Consider the following 18,286-nt stretch of genomic DNA (forward strand, 5'->3'; position numbering starts at 1 on the left):
TAAAATCTAATGCAAGCAGAAGTTCATATAGTGTCGACAAATGAAAAATTCTTCATAATCTTAATATATAAAAATCTTGATTCATACACAGAATGGCTGATTTACAAAACATTTATTATATGATTCCTATAAACATGAATTTTCTTTAATAATCCAAACAAGAAATCTATGTAAAATAAATTGATCAAAATTTGAACAATATACCTCCTAAAGAAAAGCAGGCACATACATTTTAATTTCAAAGTTATTATTAAATATGCTTCATAAGTGTGTTAGTCTTTAAAAATTGAGTCAGTATAAAAATACTTTTTGTTAATCTCATATTAACACTTTAGCTGTAGTTTTAAGATTATTTGTTCACAGACTGATGTCCATAGTGAATATAAAAAGTGCTGTAAGTCTAAACTCTTACATTTCTATTATCTCAAGTTTCTGAAGTGAGTTCTTAAAAGGCTGTCATATGAAGTTGGCGATGATGATTATATTTTATAAAAATAAATAAAAGTTTTAATTCTCGTTCTTACCTGGTAAGTAAATACCCCATGATTAGATGTGTTAATAAATAAAGTATTTTCTACATTTCCTACTACTCTTGCAAGAAAAACTACATCAAACGATGTATTTCCTCCCGGAAGAATTTTCTGAAAAAGAAAAAAAAAAAAAAAAGTTAAACTGGTGACCCTCCCCGCCCCCCCAAATCCGATCATACTGGCCAAAATTAGCTAAAGTTCTCTATGATGAGTATCTTGGAATCATTTACATAAAGTAGCTTTTTTTCTTTAAAATTTAAGCATTAAGTTATACGAACTATTGCACAATGGAAAATAACAAAAAGATGTCTTCATAATGGATGTCTGCAGTCACATGGCTTTGTCCATTACCAGCCCAGAGCCCTGTACAACAGATGGCTGCCTTGGACTCTGTCATTCAGTGTTTGCCAGGCTGGAATGAAGTACCTCATTATAGGCAGTTCCATGGCCAGTCAATCAAGCAGGCGTTGGACTGAAGCTGAGCTTTTCACATAGATGTACTACCCTACTACTAAGCAGCAGTTTGTATTATTATTCTGAAGAATAAGCCCAGGCCCGCACCCCTCCCACCTCTGCCATCCATCCACATAGGCACAAAATGTCCTTGTAACTTAAATTAGGAAAGAAGGCAAGGGACAAAGTACATGTGGGATCTCACTCCTGTTATCTGGGGCAGACTGAAAACGTCACTGCAGTCAAAGAAATAAAAAATCATTACACAAAACAACTGGGACTGCAATTCTGCTTGCAGTGAAGCCTTAAAAGGCATTTAACAAGGGCTGGGATTGCGGCTCAGAGGCAGAGCGCTTGCCTCGCATGTATGAGGCACTGGGTTCGATCCTCAGCACCACATAAAAATAAATAAAATAAATAAAGGTATTGTGTCCGTCTACAACTAAAAAAATATTTTAAAAAAGGGCATTTAACAAGCAAAGCTGATAACCTCTCCCATTCTGAGTACAAGGCTACGACTCTAAAGTACTCCAAATTATAGCTCAAAATACATGGCACTGAGACTCTGCTTTGCTTAAGGATGAAAAACGTTGGAAAGAGCATTTCTCCTGCATTATCAGCAACAAAAAGCAGAAAAACTTATAAAGTCACAATTGTCCTTGAACCTATATCAGAGATTGGTTATCAACCACGCAAAATCTCAGGAAGATAAACACTTCCAAGGAGAGATGGAATGTGACTACTGGCTCACCCAACACTGAGAATGGTACAGTTGAGGCTACCACCAGGAGGTAAAAAAGAATTCAGTGAAAATGTTTATAGAGTTTAAAGGCTGTGTGTGCTCTCCCAGGAGAGCACAGAACCTCTGGAAGCTGTGACCACTAGGTGGAGCCACACCAGAGTCAGAGATCAATGACATTCACATCTGCTGAGTCCCTAGAGAGTCAGACATTGAACAGTGAGTGCACTTTTGAATAATCCACAGCTTGTGTAAGTAGTCATGAAAGAAATTATATTTTCAGGTGATTTGAGAACACAATGTGTACAAATTTGTGGGCAGCAGTTAAGACAATACTTGGAAGGAAATTTTAGCATCAAATGATTATTTTGAACATAAATGTCTCAAATGAATAATCTATGTTTCTGCTTTGAGAAACTAGAAAAAGAGTCAATTAAATCCAAAGTAAGTAAAAGGAAGAATAATAAAGAGAGGAGGAAAAATTAAACAGAGTACAGAAAAAAAATTAATAAAACCAGTGCTGGTGCCAGAAAAAGGCCTATAAAAGTGATAAAAACCTCTATACAAAATAATTGAATGAAAAGCGAGAGGATGAGAACAAAAAAGAAGGAACTAAAATATGAGTATTATTGCTGGGCACAGTGGTGCCTACCTATAAACCCAGTGGCTCGGGAGGCTGAGATAGGAGGATTGTGAGTTCAAAGCCAACCTCAGTAAAAGTGAGGTGCTAAGCAACTCAGTGAGACCCGGTCTCTAAATAAAATACAAAATAGGGCTGGGGATGTGGCTCAGTGGTCGAGTGCCCCTGAGTTCAATCCCCAGTACACCCCCTGCAAATAAGTATTATTATATACTCTTTACACATAAAAAATGGTAAAGGAATATTACGAACAACCCTATGTCTATAAATTAAATAACTAGAGGAAACATATATCCCTTTTAATTTCTATTCAGGTGGCAACAATCTTTTAATTTGTATTTTCATATTGGTGGGGGGTATCGAAGATTGAACTCAGGGACACTTGACCACTGAGCCACATCCCCAGCCCTATTTTGTTATTTTTTAAATTTAGAGACGGTCTCACTGAGATGCTTAGTGCCTCATTTTTTTTTTTAAGAGAGAGTGAGAGAGGAGAGAGAGTGAGAGAGAGAGAGAGAATTTTTAATATTTATTTTTTAGTTCTCGGCGTACACAACATCTTTGTTGGTATGTGGTGCTGAGGATCGAACCCGGGCCGCACGCATGCGAGGCGAGCGCGCTACCGCTTGAGCCACATCCCCAGCCCCTTAGTGCCTCATTTTTGCTGAGGCTGGCTTTGAACTCGCAATCCTCCCGTCTCAGCCTCCTAAGCTGCTAGGATCATAGGCTGCGTCACTGCGCCCCGCATTGTTGTCTTCTTATTTAAGTTGCCAAAGTCATCCTTATTACACTTAGTAATACAGTGCAAAGATCTAAGAAGAAAAAGTTAATATCCTCAAGCCTTGTCCATTCTCACCCCTCAGGTTATCTAGTTAACCTGAATATCTGTAACTTACTCTAGCTCTTATAATCAAAGGTACATAGATTCTTTGCTTTCTATAAAACATGACATTACATCCTGCTCCACCACATGCCTTTCTTACATAAACACATGCATATTATTCACAGCATATCCTAGATTAACAGATACAGATGTATTTCATTCTTTTTGTCATCTGTACAATATCCCATACAAATACTAAATCACGTTCTGTTCAATTCCCAACACCATGCTTGAATATCACAGTTTAACCTAAAACAGAATAAATAATGTCCAGTTTCTACAATGAATTAAAGATAGTCATTAGTATTCATTAATGGCCTTCAACCCATAAAATTATTTTTCATTCTAAAGCACATGCATGTAAGTGGACCAAAACATTTAGACTGAAACAAAGTTTTTCTTAGTTTTCAGTTTGCCTGGAAATTGATTTACTCAAAAAATTTCAGTAATCAAAGACAAAATTATTTTTGTTTCCTTGCTATGTGTGTAAGGCACCCCCTTCCATAGTTCAAACAAGTGAAATATGACTATCCATACAATATTAAAAGACTGTATCCTTTGATGCAAAACATACGTTGTAAATGTAACCTGCAGTCTTAATATTAGGTAACTTTTAAGTATAATTAGAAAAATATATTTAATTACTAATAACTGTAGATAAATTAATAATTGAAGATATATAAAGAGAAATAAGATGTCAGAAAAACACATTTCTACATCTCTTACCCTACCGGTTAATATGAAGGTGGCATCAGTTAATAATCAAAAACTCTGAGTTACAGAAAATTTTTTATTGCTAAAGAAGTTAAGACCTGCCTAGGATGCTGAGGATGATGCAGGGAGGCAGAGTCGCAAGGACACACAGAAAGGTCTGCTCGCCTGGGTGCAGAAACACCAAAGCCCCTGGCTGCAGGCACAAAAGCTGAGGAGGAGGGGAAGGAGGTTATTTCTTCCCTCAGGAGTTCATTCTCTCTCCCTTCCTCCTCCTGAGCTTCTGGAGTCAATGTTACCTCAGGGAAGAAGATGGAAAGATAAGGAGGAGGAACAAAGGTAAAAAAAGCAGATTGCAGCTGTATCCTTTGAAGCAAAATCTGGACCATCTAAATGTTGCTTTTACTGTTTAATTCCACCTCCTGACAGCAGAAAACACAGATCTATTTTTAACTTGTTCTTTGATTATATACACTTTTATTTTTTTGTGGTGCTGGGGATTGAACCCAGGTCCTTGTGAATTCCAGGCGAGCATTCTACCAACTGAACTATATCCCCAGCCTCAGTTTATATTTTTAAGAATTTCCAGGAAAACTATTCTCTTCACATAAGTTCATCTGTAGAAACAGATCTAGTTCAGAAATGGTAAAATGGTGATCTTTAGCTAATGTTGTTTGGTCCACACTGTTTCTAAAACTGAGTTCATTATCAATGTGTAAAAACTGGGAAACATAAAAATTCTTATTCCTGATTTTTCTTGAAGAATCAGAACTGTGCATGGACTGACACTCTCAAAGGCCGCTAAGACTGCAGCCTTGGTGGGCCACATGCTCTCCACAGAACTCCCTGTCCCTCTGGCTTGTGAAGGTAGAGAAAAGAGTGAAAACCCTGGCCTTTACCCCAAGTAAAGCTGGTGTTCAGAAACAACAAACATCACTTGAACTAGCAATGTTAAAAAAGTTATAAATAAAACGTGTAGTGCAGATGTGAACTATTTTTGAACTGTTTCCATGTTTACCTGCCCTCTAACTCAACACACACACAGGCACTGAGGAAAGCTGGCTGGTTCCACATGCATATGAGTGTAGGACACAAGCCAGCCACTGTAGTGCAGTACCACTGGGATCACTGGGAGGCTAAGTGCCCTAGACCTCACCTTAGTTCTTTTTTTTTTTTTTTTAAGAGAGAGAGATAGAGATAGAGATAGAGAGATGGGGGGGGGGGAGTTTTAAATATTTATTTTTTAGTTTTTGGCAGACACAACATCTTTGTTTGTATGTGGTGCTGAGGATGGAACCCAGGCCGCACGCATGCCAGGCGAGCGCGCTACCGCTTGAGCCACATCCCCAGCCCCTTCACCTTAGTTCTTGCAAATAACTGCATGACCTGGGCAAACCTCTCCAGGATAAGGCTTTTCATTATACACACAGGTCTATCAGAACTAGAATTCTACTGAGACCTTTACACATTTATAAGAACTGTGGAGTTATCTTTTAGGTACAACAAACACATTGATAATGAACTTAGGTGAAATTTACTTTCAGAAACATTTAAGAAAAGAGATATTTTCCATTAGTACTATAAAAAATTTATTACCAAAATAACATGATGACTTATCGATACTTCATTTATAAAATGTGTTTAAGTGAAAAAAAGTCAAAATTATTTTTTTTAAATCCTACAAGTTGCTACCTAGTAACATATGATGAAATAGGACTTTAGAAATGAGAAATGTAAAAATCTAAACAACTGATATAAAACTAATAGCTTCTATGTTTAAAAAAGTTCCTTTTTTGTTCTTTATTGCATCTCTTCAGAGGAGTCAGTGGAAAGATGAAATTAGGTTCCATTTATTTACTTCTCTGATACTAGATACTTATACATTAAAGCTTAATGCATTCTCTTAAATTCAAAACTTAAGATCCAATTTTCAATTTTGATAAGAAAAAAGTCCTTTTTTAAAAAATAACATAACAAGTCCACTGACTAACTACAAAACTATAAGTAAAATTTTAGAGCATGCCTGCGGTAGAGCCCTAACATAGTCCCAAGATGCCTGTGACTATGCCAGGGACCTGTCCCTGTGGTTATTTACAAGGCATGGTAAAGGATTTGGCAGTCAGCTGACGCTCAGTTAGTGGAAAGGCAGGCCATGCAGATGGCCCTGAGCCAGTGCCACGAGTCTTCAAAAGCAGAGTTTGCTCCACTGGTGGCAGAAGAGGAAGAGTAAGGGGAAATAACACATTGCTGCTGGCGTGGAGGTGGAGGGGCCCCTGAGAAGGAATGTCGGGCTGAGAGGGATCTGTGGTTAACATCAGCAACCGAATGGGGCTTCAGTTCCACAGGCACAGGAACTCAATTGTGCCGACAACTCGAATGAGTCTGGAGGTGGATTTCCCCTCAGCACCTCCAGAAAAGGGCTCAGCCTGGCAGCCTAATCTCCCCTGTGATAGCTGAGCTAACAACCCACTGGATTTGCAACCTACTGACTGCGTGCTAATGAGTGGGTACGGTCTTAAGCCATCAAATTTATGATAATTTGTTGTGCACCAATAGAAAGATGCCAAGAAATTATTAAGAGAAAATCAACTGACTGTAAGGATATTTAAGATTCCCAGCTGTTTTGTGTTTTGTGTTGAGAAAAACAATGTCTTTTTAAGGGAAGGAGTAATAACTCTCAGGAAACTGAACAAACTCAAATCTAGGAAAGATAAGAAACATTCAAGCCAGATTCTAATTACAGTGAATAAAATTATTCATCAATAAAATATTCAACTAAGCACCCAGGAGAGATAATTTTTAGCAGAGAAACTTACCCTATTTTGAAAAAATGATGCATGAAAATGTGATGTTGTAGCAGATATGGATACTAAAGTAATGGTTTCTTCAGAACTAGGATTATGTAAGTAGACCTTCTCCATTTTTGGCATTCCAACTGGCCTGTAAAAATGAAAAGGCAACTGTTACAAATACTTCAAAGATAATTCTAATTGTAAAGATAAGTACCAGTCATTTAAAACATTAAATATCCAAATTATTAAAAGTTCATATTCAAATACATTAAAACATCAAATTGATTAAAATGTAAAATTACACACAAAATACATTTCACTACTCAGCAAATATTTATTGAGTGTCTGTCACAGGCTACCTGCTATGCCAAGTGCCATGATACAGCAAAGTCAGTCTCAGCCCAGTGAAACCTACAATGTAATGAGGAACAGGCAGGGACCAAGTGGACCAGATTGGTCCTTTTCTCTCAGCAATGCCACCCTGCCCTCCTACAGACTGAGAACCATGTACTTCTCGAACTGCACTGGTAAATAAATGGGATGGATTCAAACTAAAAAGCTTCTTCTTGGCAAAGGAAACAATCAATAATGTGAGCATAGAGCCTACAGATTGGCAGAAAATCTTTACCACATGCACTTCAGATCATGCATTAATCTCTAGGATATATCAAGAATTCAAAAAACTTAACACCAAAATAAAACAAAACAAAAACAAAAAACCAAGTTTGCTTTCAAAGTGAAATCTAATGAAGTCCACTTAGTGCTTCTGTAGCCATTCTTCTCAACTTATACAGCATCAGAGAATTCTGCACGTAAATTATACATTTTTTTTTTCTTAGCGTTCTATGGTCATTTCATTGTCCTGAGCCTTCTCTCTCCAGCAAGATTATCAGCACCCTGAGGGCAAATGATACATCACATACTTTCTGCATGCTGCCCATAATAATATCTAGCACAGTCCCAGGCATGTGATAAGAGCATGCCGTGTGTTTGCTTGCTTTCTCTCTCTCTCTCTACACACACACACACACACACACACACACACACACACACACACCCTCTCTCTCTCCTTATTAAGGCTCTCCTGATCTGATCTTACCCAACACAAACAAGTACGTTGCTAGGTTTTCACAATCCCAACATTCCACCCAGGCTGGGTGCTCATGATTGACCCATGTCTCGGCCAACTGTTCACTGTTTTTCTCCTTAACCTCTACACCAATTCAAACTGTCACGTTCTAAGTCAAATACAACCTTCTTTCATGAGGCCCTTTCTTCACGCAAGCATTTTAGGCCATGCTTTAAAAAATTTTATGTGCTTTTTAATTCAAATGCAAGGTTTGTGTTTAAATCCCCAACCCTAAGAAGCTGAAAATGCAGAGGCAGAACTGTGTTTTCTATCTGGTTCAAGTATCCAGCTTGCTTTTGTCCTGAAAGAAGTTTTGTCTCTACATTTTCTTCCTTTCAGTTGATCGCCTCCAATTTAAGACTTGGGAAATTTGATTAAACAGTGAACCCATGATCATTTTTTGCTAGCTAAAAAAATTACTTGGGTTTTATGTATCTTCAAAGATGGCAAAATTAGTAGTACATATGGGGTCTCCTTGCTACTCCCACCTAATTTGCCAACATTGATGAAAGAACTTGAAAGTTAGAAGGAGATATGGATTCTGAGAAATAACAACAAACCCAGGGAGAAATCCTCGGGGAACTGAAGGCTGCCTTGAACTGGCAGTTGGGAGGAACGAGGGGAATTGCGGGGCAAAGGGCAGTCCAAGCTGACAGAGAGGCCAGGCAGAGGAAGGCTTCCAACACTTACTCTCCACCTCCTTCCCTGTTGTCTTGAGGCCATCAGAGCCGACTCCTGCATCTTGGAACAGGGGAAAGGCTGGCAGCGGCTAGGAGCTGAAGATGGCTGTCTTTGAGCTCTTCTCTGAATGCCCTCTCTGGTCCTCCAAAGTCTTAGGGCTGGGGGGTTACACTTTAGGAAGACACTTCTACCCAACAATGCTTATGCCTAAACACTGTTTCAGAGACAGTAGTGACAAATATGGGCAGTCAACAGTGTGTACAACCAGGGTTCTCCACCTCGGGCATCAGTCCTCTTCTTAAATTCACAAGAAGGGACAAAGGCCCTTTCTTATTATGCCCTTTAAGACGGTGGCTCATAAAGTCATATAGTAAAACAACATGAGTACATCAACTAGGCAATATATACAATGTGGTGACACACAGGAATGCCAGCCCCAATATGATGACTGAACCTGTAAGAGGATTTATGCTTCCCCACTTCATTAACATCAGACAGACTTAGTTCTTTTTGCATGAGATGTAAGACTTGCAAATATTTAACCCATTCTGTGGATTGTCTTATTTTCTTGATAGTCATCATTTGGAACACAAAATTTTTAAAACTTTAAGTAATCTAATTATATCTTTTATCTTTTGTCACTTATGCTTCTGTATTCCAACCCCAAAAAACAGTGCCCAGTCCAGGGTAATTGTGATACATGGTGTTTTCTTCTAACGGCTTACAGTTTTGTTCCACTACATTTACATCTGATATATTTAGCTTTAATGTTACATTTTGAATTAATGTTGGAGTATGGTGTGAGGTAGGGGTCCAAATGATTTTTTTTTTTTTTTGCATGTGGATATTAAAGTGTTCTAGCATCATTTGTTGCAAAGACTGCTCTTTTCTCTGTTAAGTTGTATTGGTACCACAGTCAAAATCAACTGACAACAAATATAACGGTCTATTTGTAGAATCTAAATTCTTTTCCATTTATCTATGCATCTATCCTTATGTTGGTATCAGTGTCTTAACTACTATTGCTCTGTACAAAGTTTCTGAAATTGGGAAGTGTGAGTCCTCCAATTCTGGTTGCCTTTTAAAGACTGCTTTAGCTGTTCTGGTACCTTATTTTTCATGTGAATTTTAAAATCAAGTTGTCAATTTCCACAAGAAAGACAACTGAGGATTTTCAGGGGAATGCATTAAATTCATAGATCAATTTAGGGTACTGTAATCTTAATTTGTGTCTTTTGACTCATGAACATGGAATGTTTTTTTTTTAATTTTTTAATTTCCCTTGGTAATGACTTCTAGTTTTCAGTATACAAGCCTTACACTGATTGTGTCAAATTTACATTTAAGTATTTTATTCTTCTTTGATGTTACTGTAAATAGAATTTTCTTAATTTAAAGATTATTTATTGCCAATGTACAAAAATAGGGTTTTTTGTGTATATTGATCTTGTATCCTGTAACCCTAATAATCCTGCTTATTAGTTCTAATGGTTTTTATTTTCCTAAAATGCATTCCTAAGGAATATCTACATACTAGTGCACAACATATGCAGACAGACGGTTTCATTTCTTCCTTTCCTACAGGGTGTCTTCTGTTTCTTTATCTCGTCCAGTTGCCCTGGTCAGACCTGGGGTTTAATATTGAATAGAAGTGACAAGAACAGGCATCACTGTCTTGGTCTTGACTTTAGTGGGGAACTTTGTACTCTTTGTATGGTAAGAATGAGCCAGCCTTCAGGTTTTCATAGATGCTCTTTATAGGTTAAAGAAATTCCCCTTCTATTCCTAATTTGTTGAGAATTATGAAAAGATGCAGCATTTTTCATGTTTTTTTTTCCCCTGTGCTTGACATGTTTCTTTTCCCTTTCTTATATTAGTATGGTGCATTACATCAACTGATTTTCAAATGTTAAACTAAAGCTTGCATTCTTAAGATTAAAACCACTTGGTCATGGTGTACAATTCTTTTTGTATGTTGCTGGATTCTGTTTGGTATTTTGTGGAGAATTTGTGCACATCTATTCAGAAGGGATAGTTGTCTGTGGCCCCCCCTTCCTTTGACTTGTTTTGGTATAGGGGGGCAATACAGGCCAAAAAGACTAAGTTGGAAAGTGTACACTTCTATTGTTTAGGAGAGTCTGTGAATGACTGAGGCTAATTCTTCTTTGTATGTTTTGTAGCAATCACCAGTAAAGTTATGTGTACCAGGGATTGCTTTCTGGGAGGTTTTTGGTGATTAATTTAAACTCTTTAATTGCTATAAGTCTATTCAGAATTTTAAATTTCTTCTTGATTTTCTATTCCCATTCAGACTTTCTGTTTGTTATTTCTATAAGCAAAATGTAAACAAATGGGTATGAAGCTGTGTTTCAACAGAACTTTGTTTACAAAAACAGAGGACAATGGGGGCTAGGGAGGGATACCAGCAAGAGGAGGGAATGGAAGACCCAGACCTCCTTATCCCACTGAGATGCCAAATTAATACACAGAAAAACTCTTTTCATGAGAAACCCAGAATCTAGTTTAAGAGTCTCACCCCAAGTGAACTTGAAACCTGTTGCATCAAAGCTGGTAGGAAAATCTGGTGCATCAACTCTCTAGAGCCTCCACCCCCGGCACAGCACAACACAACAAGGTGGAAAATCCCAACTTCCAGCTTCTCTTGGGCAGGGAGAGAACAAGCTGGACCACACGCCCAAAGTCTTGATTTTTTAGGGGCCTTCCTTCCTGAGGCATGGATTTCTATCTTGTCTGAATCTAGGGGCCACCGAGAACAAAAGCAATGGTTTGTCCTTACAGATATACAAGGCATACAGCACACCTATGATCACGATTAACAAGCCATACAAGAAGATACTAAATCCTTTGCTTTGTAGGTTTAAAGTATAAATAAATAAATAAATAAATAAAAACTGGGGAAAGTAAGTTCAAAAACAGGTAAAACTAATGTACTATTTAGAAATGTGTGCATACACAATATAACAGTAAATAAAATTTAGAAATGATTAGAAGATCGAGGAAAAGTGGTTAATCCTGTAGAGCAAGGAAACTGTCACCGGGATCACATACAGAACAGGGTCTAGGTGCTGACAAGCGTTCTCTTTCTCCAGCTGTGTGGTAGATGTAAAAACACATTTGTCATGCATTTTTCTCTGTGTAAGTATATCATACAAAACAGAAAAAAAAAGGTAGAGATAAGGTTACAGTGAGGTAACAAAAATACTCTGGAAAGTAAAACAACTCTACAATTATTAAACACCGTATAAAAATGGAATAAAGGGGGCTGGGGTTGTGGCTCAGTGGTACAGCACTGGCCTCACATATGTGAGGCACTGGGTTCAATCCTCCACATCACATAAAAATAAATAAAATAAAGGTATTGTGTCCAACTATAACTAATATTAAAACAAAACAACCAAACAAACCAAAAAACCTAAATAAAGCATTGGTGGCTTTTTTTTCTCCCCCAAACTATAGAGTGACCAGAAGTCAATAAAGATGGCTTTGTTATGTATGCTATTTTCTCAAGGTCAATGAAGTGGAAGGAGTCTGCTGAAGACCTACATTGGAGGCCTGCATTAGAAAAATGCAATTTGGGTTTTACCAGTTGATTCTTATCTAACCATCAATGATAGATGAAGCCTATTTAGTCAGATATGGAGCTCAGTACGCTGGGACATATCCCTCGATAATCCACTGTAAAAAAATGTTAGCAAATGCTATTTAACAATAGAATGTTAGGGAACTCATTAGGTAGCTATTATGATAAATAACTCATAATGCATTTATTTGTCCAAGTTGAAATATTGTCTGTTTACTTATAATCTTGTCTAACTTCCTAATTAGGATTTCACAAACATTCTTGAGTAAAGCCCTCAAAACAAAAGGAGAAAAAAAGAAGTGAAACCCTGGTCAGAATTTCATGTACTCATGTACCTGACTCTCAGCAGTCACACATTTAATCTGCTTTTCATCTGCTGTATCATCTAAATCAAAATCCAAGTGGCCACATGTTCCCATTTCTTCTGTGGCTTCATTGTAAAATCTGGGACTCTACATTTTCTGTCTTTCCTGAAATGGAATGATAACATCTTTTTTCCATATTACCCAAAATACACAACAGGGTCCAAAAAATGCAGAAGTTAAGAACTCTTCACTGTCTTTTGTACACATATCACACTTCTAAAAAAGGTTTTGATAACAGTTCACGCTGCTTTATTTCATACACCATTTGAGGATTTCTTTACAAGCTGATGTGAGTTTTGTGGCTGAGGCTGAGGCTGAGGCTGTCTCTGAGGCCTAAATCAAGCCTGGCTTGTGGAAAGCTGTGGGTGCTGCTGCTCTGCAGAAGTCAGGCAGATGCTCCCCGGCCAAGGACCCTACTGCAGCAGCTCTCCTGGGAAGGCTGTACCCAGACTGCCCTGAAAGCTGGGATTCCACAAACCAGTTTCTCTGCTTTACACAGGAAAGCAGAAACCTGGGCTAACATCACTCCCTGGCTCACAGCCCAGCCATCACGAGGCCCACGGTAGTTCCGTGGCTCAACAGCCTGGCTACGGGTTAAGAGTGGAACCAGGGCTTGGGTTCTGACTGGCGATGTCAGGCTAAGGAAAGCAGGTTTGTGAGGACACTTCTGGCATTATGGAGCAGGAAGCTAAATACTCTCAGACCCTCAAATAAGAAGCAACCAACCTGCTCAAATTTTAGACCCCTTAACCAACTGGCTCATGGATCCTAGATGGGAACTCAGGACTCTGAAACAAGAGAGTAGGTACAAACCCATGTAGGGCCTCACACTATGGCCAGGACGCTGCAGGAAGAAGCTGTCTACAATACTGCATGGAAGAGAAAGTCTTCTTCCTCAAGCTTTGTATAGACATAGAAGAACAATGACAGTACAAAAATAAAAACAGCCTCCTTTCAACCTGAAAGTTCACCATTTCTGTACTGTGTTTTAAAAATATGCTCAGCTTCAATCCAAATAGAATTCAGGCTAAATATCAATCAGTCACTACCCTGTGAATTTTTCTTAATGTTATCCCTTGTGTGACTTTAATCAGTCCCAGTTAAGGAGAAAACAAGGTATAAGATGGACAGGTCTTTGAGGTATCTTTTAAAAAGACAGGGCTGCAGAGGGCCTGCTGTATCAGAGGACGCTGGAGCAAGGACACAGGAGTCCACAGTGCCACTGAGGCTGGTCTTGCCTTCTCTTCAGTGAATGATCAGAAAGGAAAGGCCCTAGGCCACGTCCCATAGAGACAAACTCTTGCTCAGAGGAGACGGGTCACGTACTTAGGTTGTTCAGTGAAGCCTAGAGTAACAAGGACAGAGGGAGGGCATAAGCAGGCCATTCTAGGCATGAGTGTCTGCACAGAGCAGGCTGCCTCTCATTCTGGGCAGTGTACCCAGCAGGAAGTAGAGGAAGGCTCCCTGCTCCACCCTTTTCCCTTGGTGACATGAGCAGATTCAGGACCATGGCACATGCTTACTTATAAATACACAGTGCATTATTTTTCTGTGCTTTGTAAACCAATTGCCACAAACTTAGTGGTTGAAAGCAACACCACTTATTGTAGCATTCTTTAAGAATGGCTGCATTATCTGCTGAGGGTCTCAGGCTTCTGCCTCCTGGTGTGGGCAGGCTGGCTTCTCATTTGAAGCTCGCAGTCCTCTTCTAGACCCATTCAGATTGTCGGCAGAACTCAGGTTGCTCTACCTCTTGCTATTCAGTTCTTCTGCAGCATCACGGCCATCCACCCAACATTCCTCATGGTCCAAAACCAGTGTGAAGTAGCTCCCTTGCATCAAATACCTCTTGTGCTTCAAATCTCCAACATTTCTGTTCCTAATTGCTGCAAACACACTTAAAAGGCTCAAGGATTAGTTCAGGCCCACACAGAGAATCTCTCTCTCTTAAAGGTCAGTTGATCTGGGACCTTCATTATACTTTGTAAATCCTGACAGGGACACTTGGGTTAGTGTTTGAGAAATGGGGAAAAAGTGTGGTCAGTATATTACTAGAGGCCTGAACATTTGCAGACCATCTTAGAATTCTGCTGATCACATGCAGCCTGTGTGACCTGCTTGGCTGGACAGGTAGAATTTAAAAATAAAGATTTCTAGACACGGCCCATGCTGGTCCTGTTTGTTTCCATTATTGGCTGCTCCAAAGACAGAAGGAGGCACAAAGGGGACAGTGTCGAGTATTTATAGATAAACCAGGCTGATGCAAGTGGACAGCTGTTCTCTGCGCTGCAGCAGCAGAACTAGCCACCAACTGTCTGTATTCTAGAAGAGTCAGAGGCTCTAAAGAATTAGGAACAAGCAGTGAGACCAGCCTGGAAAATATGCTGCAATTCTGTGGTCAATGGCAGGTTTCCTATGCCACAGAAATATGACACTAAATGCCAGGAAACAGATGGAGAAATGGACTAGCAAGTGCCCTTAGACAAATCTTCTGAATGGCCGAGACATAACACTCTGTTCTACACAGCTTTTGGCAGGAAGTTGGGCTGAATCAATATGCAGTACTCTGTACCACTCAATTACCACAAAATCCTACCATCAACTCAGAAACACATTGGTGGAAAGGCTCTTACAAAAAGACTGAAGAGCCAGCAACTGAAAGGCCAAGGGGCATCAAACATTCCTTCAGAAAGGAGGCCTCCTGACCTTCCCAAGAATGCCCCAAGTCCATAGAGAGGGGCACCTTCATAAACTGAATTTACTTTGAGAATAAAGACTTCCATTTTTAGTGACAATCATTTAAATGTCTTGACACATTAAGTAGCCATTTCAAACTTTGGATTTGAAAACAAGATTTTCTGCCCTTAATAATTATATAAGCCGAAGAACTCAGGAAACCAAGTTTCCAACCAAGGCATCTTTTACAGTCTGCAATAAATGTTTGAAAATAGAAGTTGTTATAGAAACAGAACATTTAACAGAATTGGTGTAAATTGGTGGGGGAGGGGTGGGAAGAGAAAGGGGCTGGTGCAGTGGGCTGCTGGTGGTGGGGGAGAGAGGCCTGAAGAATCAGTTTAAATGAAAGGATGAAAAATCGAGATGCTAACCTAATGAGTTTTCTGTGAAGTCAGTTCTAGGTTGCAGTAGGGCTGACCAAGGTGGGGAGGAGCCACTTGGAGGGTGGTCTACAGAAGCAAAGGGACTTCTCATTGCCTTCTTACCAAAGGGCCTGAAATCTTTTAGCAGATGCCAGGAATAGTGAGGACGCGACTCCACTGGCTATTAAAATTACGAACACACATTACCTCTCCCTTCATTTCTTATGCTTATTAGTGGTGGTTTCCAAGCCCCACTGATGCCCCTCATCTTGCTACATCCGGGCAAGCCAACAGACAAGCCCACAGTCTTTCCAGGCCCCAGTGAGAAGTACAGACCATGCAAGAATCCCCCACCAGCCTCGGCCCTGAGTCTCAATAAAAGCCAAGCAAATTTCCTTTCTTTGCTCTCTGAAGCCACTTTCGGACCTGCTTGGGAACCTGCCGGGGTTTCTCCAGAAAGTGTCCTTACATAAGTGTAGATGGTCCCCAACTTATGACGGCTCACTTAGGATTTTTCAAGCTTAAGATGGTGCAAAAACAACCTGCATTCAATAGGAATCATCATTTGAATGTGGATCTTTTCTTGGCTCACACTATGTGGCTGCAGCTCCTGGTCAACCACAGATCAAGGGGGAAGCAACTGAGACTGGCACTGGGCTGTGCTGCCAGTGCTTTCTGGCTCCAGGTATTTCACAAATTCCACGAGAATGCGACACTATTGAAGTAAGCTCTGTGCCAGATGACTCTGCCCAACTGTAGGCTAATGTCAGGGTTCTGGGGACATTTAAAGGAGGTTAGGCTTGGGGGGTGCAGCTCAGTATAGAGCGGGTGCTTGGCATGCTTGAGGCCCCACTTCCAAAAACAAAAACAAGAAAAGAAAAAGGAAAAAGGGAGGCCAGGCTGAGCTGTTGTTGGTAGGCAAGGTGTATTACACAGGTTTTGACTTAATAATATTTTGAACTTAAGGTTTATGGAGACATACACCCAGCATAAGCTAAGGAACATCTGCTTAACAAACCACTTCAAACCCGCTTAGTGCATGTGTGACATCATCCTGGTATCCTAGCCAAACTTTAGGTGGGGATCCATCCCACCTCTGTGGGGTCAACGTGAGACCACGGGTGCAGAAGGTTTCCACCTTGGCTGGGCAGATACTGGCCCCTGGGGTTCAACAGGCTGAGGAGTGGCTGCCCCGACAAATACAGGAATGGCACCTGGAGATGTTCACTGCTAGACCTCCTCTGGTCTGCACAGTGGGTGGACACACCGACTGTGATCACTCTGGGCTCTACACTGAGCTTTTTTATGCTAAAGGAGCAGAAGCAAGTGCTTCCCAGTGGAAGAAAGCTCCGGAGTGCAAGTCTGGAAGCAGTCATAGGATTCTTGCCATCACTGAGGGAAAAGGACAATGGCAGTGACAGAGAGTAAGCCAACAGAGAGAGGCACAAATGACGGGCAGAGAGGAGTCCTGGGGGTGCTGATCATGCAGACCCTGTGTCCCAAGGGGCAGCTGTACCTCTGGCCTTTCCACAGATTCCTCACCTCCTCAGGACTCTTTCCAGCATAGTCACACTTACTTCGACAAGTTTTAGTTAACCTCTGTGACAACCAGACGACTATGGTACTGACCAAACAACAGAGGGACCAAATGTAGTCTGGCACGTTAGTTACGCAGAATGCCCTGGTTTATATTATCACCTGCCGGACAATCAGGGAACGAAAGGCCCTGTGTGTCTGCTGTGCTCCAACAGTTCACAAATAACAAAGATACATACAAAGCAGACATGGCAGAAGCATTCCCCATGGCTGAGTCCTTAAGAGCAAATCCACCATTTGTTCTCTCCACTTTTCCAACTGTGTGGAGACTCCCGTTAAATCCTCAGCACCACCACCAAAAAAAAAAAAAAAAATCCTGTTAGAGCCAGGTGTGGTGGCACATGGCTCTAACAGACTCAGGAGGCTGAGGCAGGAGGATCATGAGTTCAAAGCCAGCCTCAGCAACTAAGCAAAGCCCCAAGGAATTTAGCAAGACTCTGTCTCAAAATAAAACATAAAAATTATAAAGGGCTGGGGATGTGGGTCAGTGGTTAAGTGCTCCTGGGTTCAATCCCTGATGCAAAAAAAAAAAAAAAAAAAAAAAAATCCTGCTAGAGGGAGATTCCCAATATGATTCCTGGAACTCAGGAAGACCTTAGTGACTTCAGGAATGGTGTGGTGCTCTCCACATGTGTGGTGGGCACACAGGAAATTTGGCATTTTATCTTTTGACAATAGGAAACGACTAAAGGACTTTTCTTTTTTGAGGGGTGGTATAATCAGATTTTAATATTAAGAGGATTTTTCTGTTGACAGTATGGATCATAAGTTGGAGAATGGCAGATTTGTGGGGGAGGACAATATGAAGTGATGGGGCCTGGACTAGGAGGAGAAGGGGGGGGGCAGTGAGAAGGAAAGGATGAGCAAAGGCCCCTCCAGTCACAGGTGTGGTGGGGGTGATGGGAGTGCTCTGAGGACAAATGCCAGGAAGCCCCCCCCCTCATTCCCACCTGGTGGGGTCACTCAGAGACTGAAGTTGCAGCAAGACACGTTGCGATGACAGTGACGTTGGTGACACTATCACGGTGAGTGACGGTGTGGGATACGGGGACGAGGAAATCACAGGCA

General features: G+C 40.4%; 1 protein-coding gene across 4 annotated transcripts in view; it reads right to left on the bottom strand.

Moving 5' to 3' along the window:
* The window catches only part of TMEM131 (transmembrane protein 131), a 167,026-nt gene that overhangs the window by 58,992 nt on the left and 89,748 nt on the right, over nt 1-18,286 (bottom strand). For all 4 annotated transcript variants that reach the window (XM_081265187.1, XM_081265189.1, XM_081265186.1 and 1 more), the window contains exons 5-6: nt 6,773-6,896; nt 525-641 (exon numbers count right to left, since the gene is read on the bottom strand). In XM_081265187.1, coding sequence (XP_081121313.1) covers nt 525-641; nt 6,773-6,896 — 241 coding nt within the window. The remainder of the gene's footprint in view (nt 1-524; nt 642-6,772; nt 6,897-18,286) is intronic.

Source organism: Spermophilus citellus, assembly GCF_964194105.1.
Source record: "Spermophilus citellus genome assembly, chromosome: 13".
Classification (NCBI taxonomy): domain Eukaryota; kingdom Metazoa; phylum Chordata; class Mammalia; order Rodentia; family Sciuridae; genus Spermophilus; species Spermophilus citellus.